General features: G+C 37.5%; 1 protein-coding gene across 9 annotated transcripts in view; it reads right to left on the reverse strand.

The window, feature by feature from the left end:
• KHDRBS2 (KH RNA binding domain containing, signal transduction associated 2) overlaps positions 1–13,928 on the reverse strand; it is a 379,312-nt gene that overhangs the window by 40,950 nt on the left and 324,434 nt on the right. For 3 of the 9 annotated variants that reach the window (XR_008576623.1, XR_008576622.1, XM_054822253.1), the window contains exon 7: positions 9,111–9,193. Coding sequence is in view for 4 of the 9 variants with exons in the window: in XM_054822253.1 (XP_054678228.1) it covers positions 9,111–9,193 (83 nt within the window). In the remaining 5 variants the exon portion in view is untranslated. Of the gene's footprint in view, positions 1–1,641; positions 4,633–6,037; positions 6,618–7,163; positions 7,229–9,110; positions 9,194–13,928 lie in introns of those variants that run through there. The other 6 variants (XR_008576624.1, XR_008576625.1, XR_008576626.1 and 3 more) reach the window with 6 other exon arrangements.

Genomic DNA, 13,928 nt, shown 5'->3' on the forward strand with positions numbered 1-13,928 from the left:
AGAGGAGTGAACCTCTGATCATATTACCAAAAGACTTAAGCATGTGATAATCTACTAAGTAAATTAATGATTATTCACAGTTGTGTCTAGCTATCGTTTTTAAAACAAGGACAAAATAGTTTCATTTTACTATGGATAGTTCTCTCCACAATTAGTCTGCAGGAACTTTTTACAAAGCAAGTAGTCAAAAACAGTGGGACAGGCTGATTAAATAAAGGTATCTGATCATTGCTTTAAGTGTTTATTAAACTTGTTCTAAAGTCAAGGAAGATCATTGACCTCTCTCTGTGTTTTCCTTCTGAGTGCAATCAGAAAATATGATTCTGACAGAAGTTTTCACTAAAGTTCCTCCGCAAGACAGGATAGAGAATATGTGAGTATGAATGTGAGTTTCTCAATGGCAACACTATGTCTTTGTCCTAAGACTGTTCAGAAATATTTGCTCCTTAGTTCTCTGGTATTCAATTAAACATCCAAAGATCTTATTTTTATCCTGAGCATATCTGCCATCTTTTGCTTGGAAATCCCTCCACAGCATTGTAACTGGGGATTCAATTGGAGGGAGGGTAGATATTTGGACGCCTCGGGGAAAATTGAACTACACTACACCTACAAGTGGTAGGTACAAAGACACTAGAGACATTGAAAAAAGATAGAAACTTACTAGAAGTCTGCCAGGCTTCTCCGCTCACCCAAATGTCCATCAGCAAGTAAGGAAACTGATAGACGTCTTTTGAATATCTTGTGGGAAATATGTGGGCTTCCCCATTATCTAAACATGTAAGAAAGCTTTACAGTGCTGAAGACTGAATCCAGAAATAGGGATCAGAAATTATCTGCTCTACAGCAGCCATTTGTTACTGGCAATGGCTTTCTCAAGTAACTGTTCTAATTAGATTTTCAGAAGTTTTCAAATGAAGTTTTCTTTCAAAACACGTATCAAAAGAGGTTCTGCTTTTCGTAAGGTTTTAATATTTGTTTATCCAAAGCATGAAATGGAATATAAGAGTTATTTCTGTCATGCAGGTAGAAGCTTTCAGGAATTTTGACTCAAAGATCTTTGAAGAATGCATAAGCTTTTCATTTGTACAACTCTAGCACAGTAATGTGCCGATCAGTTACTTGGATTTCTCGACTTTACAGTGATGCTAATGAAATAATGCTGTTGCATCACTTACAAGGACAAAGCTGGCCCCTAAATTGCGTGGCTCCCAGACAGCTATCACGTCAGGAAAAGCTACGAGCATTCTGAATGCTGCTCCCCTCTCTCTCCCTCAGATCCACAGCAGAAGGTTTTTAGCAGTTCATTCTTGCAGAATCTTGGCACACTTACTACTTTTCTCATGATTACAGATGCCAGTGAGATGACTGACAAACCAGGTTTTTTGTTGTAATTTGCACTAACTATTGTTGTACGTACCTTGGCATTGTTGTAAGAAGTCTACATCAAGACTTGAAACTAAAAGGAGCATCTAAGATAGTTTATACTTCGTATGAGTTGGCCATGATATTCATTTCCTATGTAGTGGCAAATAAAATTAATATGACTCTTAATTCTCTTGATATTTTTGTATTTAAGATTTTTTCCCCTAATGAATTTTTCCCTTTTTCAGCATAAGTAAGGACACAGTCTAAAAGAAAGTTCACCCAGTGCTGCATTGTACTTTATTATGAGATGTATTATAGTTTCCACTTGTGTACATTTTTGTATATAGGTGAAAATGCTACCTGTGAAAAAATAAGATCTGATATCTTTATTATCAGTTTATCCTAAAGGAATGGACTAGAATTATTTACTGCAATTTAATACAACATGGAAAACATACGAAAGTCAGTATCCCACTCTATTAAAAATAAATTCAATACATTTACTTTTTTAGTGCTTGAAACATCCGATTTATTTTAATTGTTCCTAAAAGGATTTCTATCAGTCATAAAAACCCCAGAAATCAAAATGGAGTTTGAAAATTGGGTTGATTTCTTTTTATTTGCAACAAAACATCTTCCTTAGTCCAATTAGATTATCCTTTGCTGTTATCTTGAAGTAAACCTAGTCATGCGTGAACAAAAAGGGGAAAAGGTAACAGAAAATAGAGCTAGTATGGACCATAAGGTCTACCTAGATCATTTCATCTACCTGTGTGCACACATTTATTTACATGATTCTTTACTGCAATTTGTCTAATGAGTTTTTAAAAGCTATGGTGATGGACATTACTAAGCACTCTAGTTCTGTTTTACTATTCTTCACCCCTTCCCTCCCCATGTTTATACTACATTTTTGTTACTGAAACATAGGGCCATTATTTTAAGCTGAATCCAAAAGGAGTTTGGAGAGAAGACTAGTCCGTTGGATAGAGTTCATCAAAGAACATGTACGCCCAGCAGAACTATGTACTGCTGTCTTTACAAGTGTAGTAGTCTGAAAATGTTATTCTACTTGCAGCACTCCGTGAAGAACTCATCTTTGGAATTAGATGTACATACAAAGTCTTGATATCTGGAGGTCAAGCAAGGGTAACCAGGATGAACTGGAGGTTAAGCAAATATACACTGCTGATGTAAATAATTCCTGGAGATTCAACTGGATAAAATATTCTTTGTTTTACTTTCTATATAATTTTGCAGCATGTCTCTGCACTGAAGTGATTGTACCTTAAGCCAAATAAGTGACATGGGCTGAACTGTGGTCCATGTTATATTTCTGCATATCAGAAATAAGTGAGTGATCCCTAAATCTCCTGTCTTAGCAGCCTGCACTACAGAAAAAAGAACTGTACAGTAGAAAGCAAGAACTTAACGATAGGAACAAGAATAACAAAAAAACCAAAGTTTCTTTTCAAAGTCAGTAACTTGCCATATATTGAATCTCAATGGCTGAATGTGCTCTTGAAATTTTCAGTGGGTCTGAGTTGTTATAAGAACATGAATCAGAGTTGCACAGCCTATTACAGGTTGAATTGATAGGTATGGCTATGAACATATAGATACTGGGATACTACTACATTGATATGGCCACAGCGACTAGCTGCCATAGCAGGAAAGTGGACATAGGCAGCATATATGCCCTGAAACATGTTTTTCTCATTATATTTTTGTTACTAGCATTGAGAAACAGGAGCCCCATGGGACTTTGTACACAACAGCACAGCTATTGGTATGAACCACAGATAATTATATCTTTTCAGTTAAATATAATTCAGTTAGATGAAAGCTATGCTTGAAATTCTCTGATACTGCACCTTTCCTTTCTCTCTTCTTCAGTCCTCTAAGCTAATTTCATTCCGGCAGTTATCTAACTCAATGTGTGTAAGTCTTCAGATCCTGTAAAAACTTAGAATTTATTTCAGACATATTATGCCATCTTTCTTTATGTTAAGATTTAGGTTCTGTATTACCATTAACTTCTTAGTGAGGAAGTTCAGGATGACATGACCTGTAACATGCATTTCTGCATCAGAAACAGAAGTTGGGTTGTTTGCTTAGCAGATGCAGGATGGGTTTGCAGTGTGTGTTTGACAGACTAAAAAGAAGTCATTGTCCCAAAATTATCTGCATACTATCATGGAATGTGTGTCCAGAGGACTCTTGCCTATAGCATTACATAAAATATTTGCAAGATTAACAGTAAATATTTTGCCAAGAATTGCTTCAAGGCCCTAAAATTGGGTTACTGTCATTAGCGAGGCCGGGTCCAGGCAGGCAAGAGAAATGTGCTTTACCTATGTCATCTTGCAGTCACAGCATAGATGAAGATATGTTGTGAGAAGGCCTGTGTCACTATGGGATGACATCTGTAACAGTAATGTTTTGCACTATTTCCATCTATCTTTTATCACTGAATTATTTATTATTCCTGTCAGTATGTTACAGATTTTCTGATATTTGCAGCCTAGGATGGGAGTCACAGACTCTTCTTTCTTTAGTAAGCACCCACTCAGCAATTCATTTTGCAGCTGAACTATATTTTTAACAAAAGCCAGACAGAAGAAAAGACAGAAGAACAAGTCAACGAACCAGCCCTGGAAGCCATTGCCAATATACCAACTACATGTTCACAAAACCCAGAACTGATTGATGTGGGAGTGTTCGTGCCAGGCACTGTGGAACAGGGAAATTATATCAAACCCAAATTTTAAGCTTCGATGGACAATCACTGACTTCCTTTGCTTCTCCCTGTCAGGCACCATTGTTTACATTGGATATGGTTGGATAGGTCATGCACAAGTGGATTAAATAGACCATACCCTTCCTGGTTTGTCCTATGACCGGCCAGTCCGTCCCAGATTTTTAGTATCTGACTGTGAGACACGAAATGAAACTGCTGGTGCTGGCAGAGACACAAAGGTCAGTGGAGATGACTAGAGATGTGGTAGCAGAGCTGAAGATGGCTCCGCTGGCCACCAGGGTTCTCATCTGATTCATCAGCAACTAATCCACTTCCACGAAGTTATTCTGTTGGTCTTGGCTGAGGAGTTTGGCAACACTTTGCATGCAGTACAGTCTGATTCCCTCACGACTTCTGAGTAACCAGAGAGGCAGACTTTCTAATCCTTTTCTCCTGGTGCTCTAGAGTTTTCAGCCCATGAATCCTGGACAGTGGTGGTGGTTCAACAGACTTAAAAGTTCCTCCTAAGAAAATAAAAAAACGTATTACATTTTGAAAACTAATAGGATTCTCCTACATCTTCTGTGTTACAGCTGAGTTGGAAATTGATACTTCTACCATTTTTGAGTTTTGCCTTATGAGCTTGCTTGTTGCACTGTAAAAATGATGTTTATTTCTTTAAACCAATATCTGAGTGGGAATGGAAAGGAAGAATGGTTGCCACCACATGTTCCAACATGGTTGGAAGCCATTGAGAATATCAGTGTGCTCAAACTGCTAAGAAACATCAAAAATTGGACAAGCAGCATGCCTTTGCAGGCCTGCACAGGAATGACATCTACCTTAGCAATGGAAACTGGGCAGCATCTGACAGAATGGCTCACGTTCAGCTGAGGGTTGAGTCTAGCTAAACACCTATGCAGTGAGAGTAATTTTGTGTAATACTTAAATTCTGTTAGACAACCAGAATATACTTCTTACAAGTTTTTAAGTACCAAGTGCAAGGATAGTGGAAGACTTAGATGGATATTAAGCAGTTGCTGAGACAAGACAATGCTGTTTGAGATCATCAGGCCAATTCTTTCCCTTACCACCCTTCTGCGCCTCAGCATTGACACATGTGAACAGGCAATGGTGAGGAGCAGAGATGGCAGTCACATTCAGAAAGGGATTTTTACTTCTGAATAGAATGTCTAGGATTTACATTTTTAACCGAAGTTTTCAGACTAGAGGTTCAGGAGGTAAATCTAGCTGGCAGAAAGGGTTTGAGCGTTCTCTGTCTGACTTCCAAGTGCATAAGGAGTAGTGTACAAACTTAACGACTACTGAGTATCTCTTGGTGTGTCTGGGCAGGCAGAGTTACTTACTGCTGAAAGCCATCTTCACAATGCATAGAAGGGAGAGGAAGAAAGAGGAAAAAGAGGTTTCATCAAGAAATTTGAAGTGCAGTGCAACATTGCCTATGGGAAGTATGTCAGGTCCGATGTCTTCCCCTGCCCACTGAAATGGTTGTCTCCCTGTTCTCTTTGGCATCGGACAAAGCTTTCATTCTAATTACCTTAAAAACTGTATTTTGACATCAGTATGAACAAATTTCTAAAATGAGCAGGGTTTCTAAATGCCCTTGCTAAACCTGTAGTCTTTTGTGTAATCTTGTAAATAATGATTATAGACACATTTGGGAAGCGCAGCCAGTTGTTCATTTAAATCTTTCTCCTGACATTCCACCTTGTGTCCTGCGTAGTCATTATGGGACAGGAAGTTGAGAAGGAAAAAAAGGTAGCTTTAGAAATACAGCTTCTGTTAGTTAAAAGAAGACATACATCATGCAATATAGACTGTAGCAATAACTGTATTTGTTATCACCCATCATTCTCTCCTTCCTAAAATAAGTCTCCCCAAATATAATAAGGTACAGGCGACACTTACCATAGTGAGGGTCCTGCTGTTCTTTCTTCAAGTTGACTATTGTGCCCATTTCAAAGTGCTCTTGAGGTGCCTCTTCGTTCATTCAGCCATGGAGACTTATTGTGGGTTTCATTCCAGTCTGATCCCGAGACTTTGTCATGGTGTCTTCTGCAAGTGACCCTATTCCCCTATTTTCAGTCTAAAAATCAGACTGTTGTCATGAAGGACAGAGCTCTTTGTCTGGAAGGGTGGCAGTGGTAGAGTTCATCAGAGAAGGACCTATACAAAATATATTGGGCCTGCAACGCTATACCTGACCTTTAGTACAAATCTCCAGATACTTGTGCACAGCGTTTATCTCCGTTTGCATCTGGATGTTCCTGGGACTAGGTATTTTTGGTACTCCTTTTACTAAATCATAATCCCGTGCTATAGCACAGTGGTGTATGTTGACAGTGTGCTCATTTTCTCTGCTGTTGGCAGAGGCTAATTTATGAAAACTCTAAATCAGACCTCTTGGGCAATGAGATTTAAGAGCCCCTGGAAGGAATATATATGGTAAGAAAGCCTCTGCTGAGCAAATGGGAAATAGAAATAAGGTCTGGAAGACAAAGGTATAGGTAATGAGGGGGTGGGGGTGGCAGGCTACCCAAACACTATATTCACTCTGCATTTAGTGACTAGAACAAGGCACGACTCAGTACGTGCTCTGCTCTAAAGCACGCTGAACTCAGCCTGCATTCAGTCCATCGATCCCATCCTGTCCGTTCCCATCCCTGTCTCATCCTTCCACCCGACACATTCTTCAATGTGAAGCAATGACGAGAGTAAGGCCTGGTCAACATGCGTGGTGAGACAGTCAGACAAGAGTTTGTATCTTCTCTAAGAATTTCCATATTGAATCCTTAATGAGCCATAAAAAGCAAGTGGAAAGTCTGCCCTTAACATGAACAGAAATCTTGGGGCTCCGCATTAAGCCACTGACTACAATTTTTTCTCATCTCATGCTTTAGAATTTCAGTCAATCCCTGCAGAGGGCAGTAATGGTATTTTCCTCTCTGAGTACAGACATTGTCTACAAGTTTGTGCTAATTTTTTTCCCTGTAGATCACATACTGGATGAGTAGTCTGAAGCAGTACAACTTACCTTCTTTGCTAGGTGTGTGCATGATATGTCTTGCTCATATGATTGGAGTCTACTAATAACAAGATCTGCGATTGAGAGAGAACTTTTTGGTATATACACCTAGCCAAATATTTTGGTCATATTATTTTATTATATTGTATTATTTTGGCTCAGCAGGGAGGCATTTCTGTGAAGCTAAATGGCCAATAAGGTGCAGAAATCCAAATTGCTTATTTAATGGTCCATTTGTTCTGTAGATTTTTGCAATAAGTAGTGTGTAGTTCAGAAAATGCTCTCTTTGAAATCAATAGACTACTTGTGGCATTCAGTGCCACTCAATATGGATAAGTATGACTGTGTGTCCTGCCATATATTACAAAAGGAAATGTTTTAGTTGCAGATTTTAAATAGACTAAGTATCCTGCAGGTAGCTCACCTTTATGGAAAGCATATTTGATGACTAAACTTAATAGCTGTTTAATTGACAAAATTATGTGACTCTTTATGAATTTTCTTTCTTGAGTCAAATTATCACTGCCGGTTCTAGCTTGATTGTAATACACTCCTCATAAACTTGATATATTTGTCATTTAGTTGGCTGGGACATCAACTTGCAAAGAAATTACATGTTAATTCAGATGATACAAGGCAATGTCATAGCAGAGATTTCCAACTAATTATTATTTTTACACCAGAGGCAGCGTCTCTTGTGACAATTCACTATTGTAGCAAAAGATGGGCTGAATTATTTTCAAAAAAGTTGGAGTACATTTGACAACAAGAATATCTACCTACACAATGACATGCAGATAGTAATGTATAATTACTTAAAACTGTTGTTAAAGTACACTTGATGGGGTTCAAATTTAGGTGTGACAAATCCTTTTAAATATTCTTCACTGGTTATAAAAATACTTACAAAGTATTTTTTTTATCAGCTCAAGTGCCACTCAGTACAGCAGTTCTGGAGCTGAACTTAATTCTGACAGGCATTTTCATCAGCAAAGCATTCAACAAAAAAAGATGGTTCAAAAAAAAGCAAATTTAAGGTCCTCTGGTCTTTAGAGTGCAGAACTCTGTCCATATACATCACTTTCTTGCCCAGTGAGAATCACACTAACTCAGTTAAAATCTATGTCTTGTTAAAATTTCATTTGTCTTTCCACAATCTTACATGTACTCTTAGCAACCCATAAGAGCATTTTCTGAATAATTGGCTGAAGCACCCTTTTATCCCTCAGCTTAACTGTGAAAAAGATGTCATTCCATATTTAATAAACATGGACCAACTGTCGAATTAATCTATGAGTGTGTGTGGTGTATGAATACATAAAAAGCGATCATTTCTGTTGCCTCGTTTTAGTGACACAAATCATAAAAGATGTGAATGTAATTTTCCCCATTATTGCACACAGTAAGGACACAAAATACATTTCCAAACTGGGTTGCTTTTATTAATTCTGAGAGTTGCTGAGAAAGTAACTGGCTGAAAAAGTTTCAGCTTTACTTCAGGCATGCAGTTCCCTTCTACAGTTTACCTTGATGGTGGATGCCAACCAGCGGCAGGTATTTAACTTCATTTTTTTTTTTTAATTTCCTTCTGGTTTTGCCCAAAACATTGCAAAAGCCATAAATATTAGATACCCTTGACAACTTTGCACTAGTAAAGGAAAAAAAAATTGCACAAACAAGTTCAGAATGACATCAGATAGGAAAATTATGTAATCACTTGATTTTTTAAAAAAATACACTTACTTTGCACCAATTTTAAAAGTTTAACTGCTTGTATTTATGCTTCATCTGAATAATTCTGTATATAAACTCTGCCATTATTGTTTTTTGACAGCTTTTTAAAGTACTGTAAGATTTTGTAGAATTTAATGTGGAAAATAAAACAGGAAATTTACATGAAAAGCTAAGAGAAAAAAGTGTTCTTTGAAAAATTAATGTAAAAGTGCAAATGCTTACCTTTGTGTTTGGGTGGCATAACTGTTATCATATGCCTCATAGCTTGGATCATCATATTCACCTCCATATCCATCATCATATCCCTAAGGGAAAAACAGAACACCACAGCTCAGAAGAGCAATAAATCAAAGCATATTATCAAGCTGTAAAAGTAACTTGCATCAACATATACGTGCTACGTATGCCAGTTTTATGTAAAACACGCAGCCTACTGATGAGAATTGTGAAGAACAACCTGTACGTTGCAAGGGTAAAGAAATCAGTTACTCATTTAAGAGCTCAGCTTATTCATTGATAAACTGTGGAGTATTGTCCAAACCACAGTGCTTCAGTGGGATCTATGTAAAATACTGATGAATGATAATGAAAACAATAATTTCCTAGCAATTTGTTATATAAATGGTTCCATAAATACCTGTAGGTGAAATGAAAAAATGGCAGGAAAAATATATTGACTGTACAACATTATTAAGAATGTTACTGCGATAAGATCATAATATTCAGTCTATTTAAAAACCACAAAAAGCAAACAACCTATGAGAAACAATATTTGTGCATGTTTGTGAAGGAAGTAATGGGTTACGATATTTATAAATAAGTAAGCTTACAGTAAGCACTTTTTCCTTCATGGAGCATCCCACTCTTTTTAAAGGCATGCTTTTCTGTGACAAGTTAATGAACACTTTAATACGGGTTCCTCCCACCTAACTTAAGGGTCCTAACTGGAGGGCTCAGACAAATGCTCAGTGTGCCTAAGCTAGAGAGACACGGGTAACTTCAGGAGGTGGTTCAGCTCATCTAGTGCCTGAATCTTCTACTGAGGGAGCCATGGGTAATTATGATTAGTTGTAGCTGCCTCTGAACCAAAGAGTGCTCAGGAACCAGACAATAAATAAATAAAGAGATAATCCAGGAGATGACTTTTGATATGCTCTTTTCATACGACAGGACAACAGACTAGACAAGAAATGATGTACAGAAACACTTTTTTTTTTCCTCTATGAATTCTGAGAGCAAATATTTTTAGTTAAATAAAACCCAAACATTTTGTAGTCACAAGAAAATTTTCCTGTTACAGAAAGTGCTAAAGGAAACAAGGGGCTTGAAAACCTTTGACTCAATATATATTAATATATTTAACATTATATGGCTAAATACACAATCTTGCTTCTGGGGACAGGATGAGAGAAACAATGAACCACGGGAGACAGATGTCAGTCACATCAATTAACATGCTACCAGGTGGGACCCTGCTACTGTGAAGATGAGGGTGATGCAAGTTTCTATATAAGGTCTAATACCTAGAGGAAAGACATTTCAGCATGCTTACCCACGACATGAGAGAACAGGAAAGGCAACAATTACAAATTAGCTTGCTCAGTTTCGTGATGCCTGAGGTGGATCAACGTTCAGCACCAGCAGGGCAGAGAACACTTGTTAATATTTGACACTTCTGCGGGTTCACGTTACAGATTTTAACAGCCTCCCTAAAGGCTCAGAGCAGGTCAATACAGTGCAAGTGGTTCAAGTGGAATGGTTGGAAAACATAGACAGTATAAAAAAGCACAATGTGTCTTTAATAAAGAAAAAGTATTTTCTGGATAATGTTCTCTTATTTGTGTCAATCTGTATGAGAACTATCTTCTAATCTTACAGCTGAACTATTTATGTAAGGTACATACTAGCACTTTTTTAAAGTTTAATATCGTGTATCGTACCCAGACACTCTCGTCCCAAAGAAGCCTTTAGGCATCTAGAACTGAGATCCGAAATAGCTCCTTTCACATCCCTGAAATGCCTCAAACCCACTGAGCATTTTTCTTCTCTTTAACCTTCAGCTACCCAGAACCTACAACTTTAATGTGTGAAAGTATTTTTTGCATGCACATTTTGAGACATGAGACACCCAGCTCCTATGCAGACCCTGTTAAGATCCAAAAGCTATGAGTTTGAGGACATTCAAATTCCCATATTCTGCGCTCTGTGCGTGATGAGGACAATGCTCCCAAGAGCAGTTCTGTATAAATCCCGAGCCCAGGATGCCCCCTCCAAACGCAGTGCAATCTTTTACTCAGCAATAGTCAGACTCCTTCATGCACTCTCTAGGTCTATTAGTCCTTGTATTAAAAACAAACAAGTAAGCAAACCATATCAAATTGATAAACATTCTGTAGGGACATGCTGATAGGACCAGAGCTGTCCTCTGAGAGAATCTAAGTTACTAGTGCTGTATCCTCACCTCACTGAAGGCAAAAGGATTGATTACCCATGCTGTCAGTGTTTTTTCTTTTATAATTTCTACAATTTCATTTATTTCACCAGAAATCTTCACATATACGTGTATAAAACTTAGACGTCCCATCCTGTATGTAAGTTCTAACAGCTTTTAATTGAGTTCTGTGCTTTTCAAGCAGAAATATCTCAGATAAAGCAACTTTGGGCCTGATCTGATCAATGTCTGCCACTGGAGAATCCATCTCCATGCTTGTCAGAATATTAGAAAACGTGTATGAAAAGTTGATAGGGTCAAGCCACCTGGTTTCAGTGAAGGGGAAGAAAGCGCCTGCCTAAATCTTCAGAGTTCTTTGAAGGGGTTAATGAGGGCGCAGAACCTGAGGGAAACAGGTTCCTTTGAATTCCAGAAAGTTACTGATGAGGTTTGATTCTCAAGGCTACCAGAAGGACTGGGCTTGGTTAATCGGGAAGACTCTTTTCCTGCGTGAGGAGTCTTTTTCCCCATGGTAGCTGCCACCACCATTCAGAAGAAAAAGCTTACTGGAATGAAATGAAAAATATGAAGTGGCACCACTATCAGAAATATTCAAAGGTTTTTATGCCAGAGTATCTTTATCTCAGGTATTTCTCAATAAAACATCTTTCCAAAACATAAGAAAAAGACCTCTTTACTTTGTGTCAGGGAAAAGGAAAGTGAATCTTTCAGTGACCAGGATTTGCTCTGGCCTTACAGTGATACATCCTGAAGCAGAGATAAAGGAACACAAATACACATCTGGAGATGCAGTGGGGCTAACAATGTTCATAAACAGTTCTGGATGATTTTGAGGGGTTTTGGTATAGTTTAGTATGAAAAAATAATAGCTAAAAAATAAAAAAAGAAAAATTAAGGAAAAATTTAAAATACAGTTCAATTCAAGAAAAGACTAATTTGAAAATGAGCATATTTAAGTATTTACTAGCCTTTCCCCATAAAGTGAAGAGAGGAAAAACTATTAGAAGAGTCTCAGAATAGGACATGAAATTAGTATTGGGAACACTCACTTGAGGAGCAAATATGCACTAGTCCACTGATAAAGAAAATTATAGTCAGGGAAAAAAGGGGTGTAGAAGAAAAAAGGGACATAACTGGAAAAAAGGCTTATATTCTGTTACCTGAGAAGAAGTTAAGTATCAATTTGATTCAATACCCAAAATATCATTGAGAAAGATTTATTTTATTGATTTAGATTTACTCAAAACCTTTCCAAATTTCAGGTGCTGAAACAAATATTAGAAATACAAACAAAATAATAAGTATCATCAGTAACAACAATATCTAACACAATCTGATCCCTTTAAACATGAATTTCCTACTTATTGTTAAAACTCTATTTCAAACAATAACAGCCCACTCTGAAATGCACCAAGTTTAAATCACATCTTCTCTGAATAGGTGTAGAATACGGGATTTTCAAAGCATGCTGTGAAAAATGGTAGGTTTCAGCTCTGGGAAACCAGGAAGGAAAACAATTCTAATAATTCTAATGAAAGCTGCCCTACTCACAGTATTTTACATATGTCCTGGTAATACATGATAAAATACAGTATAAGGAAGTCAAAACTAATTAGTTTTTTATAGAAGATAGCTCAACTCTTTCTAAAGTAGCAAACTGCAAAAAATCTAGACTTTTTTTTAAAAAAAAGCAAAACACAAACAACAGTAAGTCAAAGTAAAGTGAGTTATGCAACTCTGTACTTGGCAAATATGTGAACTAGAAAATGTCTGCAGCCAGAGAACCAGGGTAGCCCTTCTCATTAGCTGCACCCAGCGGAACACAAAAATTAGTACTGTGCCTCAGAGAATGTGAGGGTATAAAAATCAGCCTCTAGTTGTAACTCTAAGTAAAACCAGTTGTTTCCCAGTAAAGGGGCCCTTGTACAGTTTCCACTATTTTCTTCTCCTTGCTTCTACAAATCTACAAATGCTGTCTCACTCTCTTTTCTGTTGTGACTTGGCCACATCCATATTTTCTGACATCCATATCACCTTAGCTTAGAAGGCTAAAAACTGGACGTTTACCACTAGCCTAGTGATAGATTTCCCTGAAGAATCCCAGGGTAGAAATAAAACATTTTTAGACAGTAATTCATCCCATATACTATGACACCTATTTGAGGACAAGTTAAATGGCTCTCTAAATGAGAACGAACTTTCCAATTACTATAAAGGGAGCCTGGGACAGGTACATTAGATTTAGATAACTAACCTTTAGGTAAGTAAGTTAGTTCATCATTTGAAGGAATTTATTGCTCAAAGAAAGCTGAGCTTGTAAAAATCAGTGCTGCTAAGCTTAATTTTGAAGTGACCTGAGACCCAGAATGCGATCAGAACGCTGTGAATTATGCATGGGGATGGGTGGGCACATCAGAATAGCATCTCAAACAGACAGCACTCTGTTCAGAGAAGATCTCAGGTTAGACAGTGTGGCATGCAACTGACTACACACCTACAACTCAGGAACTGCTAACAACTGTGGGAAATCTTAAATCTCACTCCTTTTAATTTACATGAAACACTGAAGAGAAAATAGAGGAATACAT

Source organism: Grus americana, chromosome 3 (assembly GCF_028858705.1).
Source record: "Grus americana isolate bGruAme1 chromosome 3, bGruAme1.mat, whole genome shotgun sequence".
NCBI lineage: Eukaryota > Metazoa > Chordata > Aves > Gruiformes > Gruidae > Grus > Grus americana.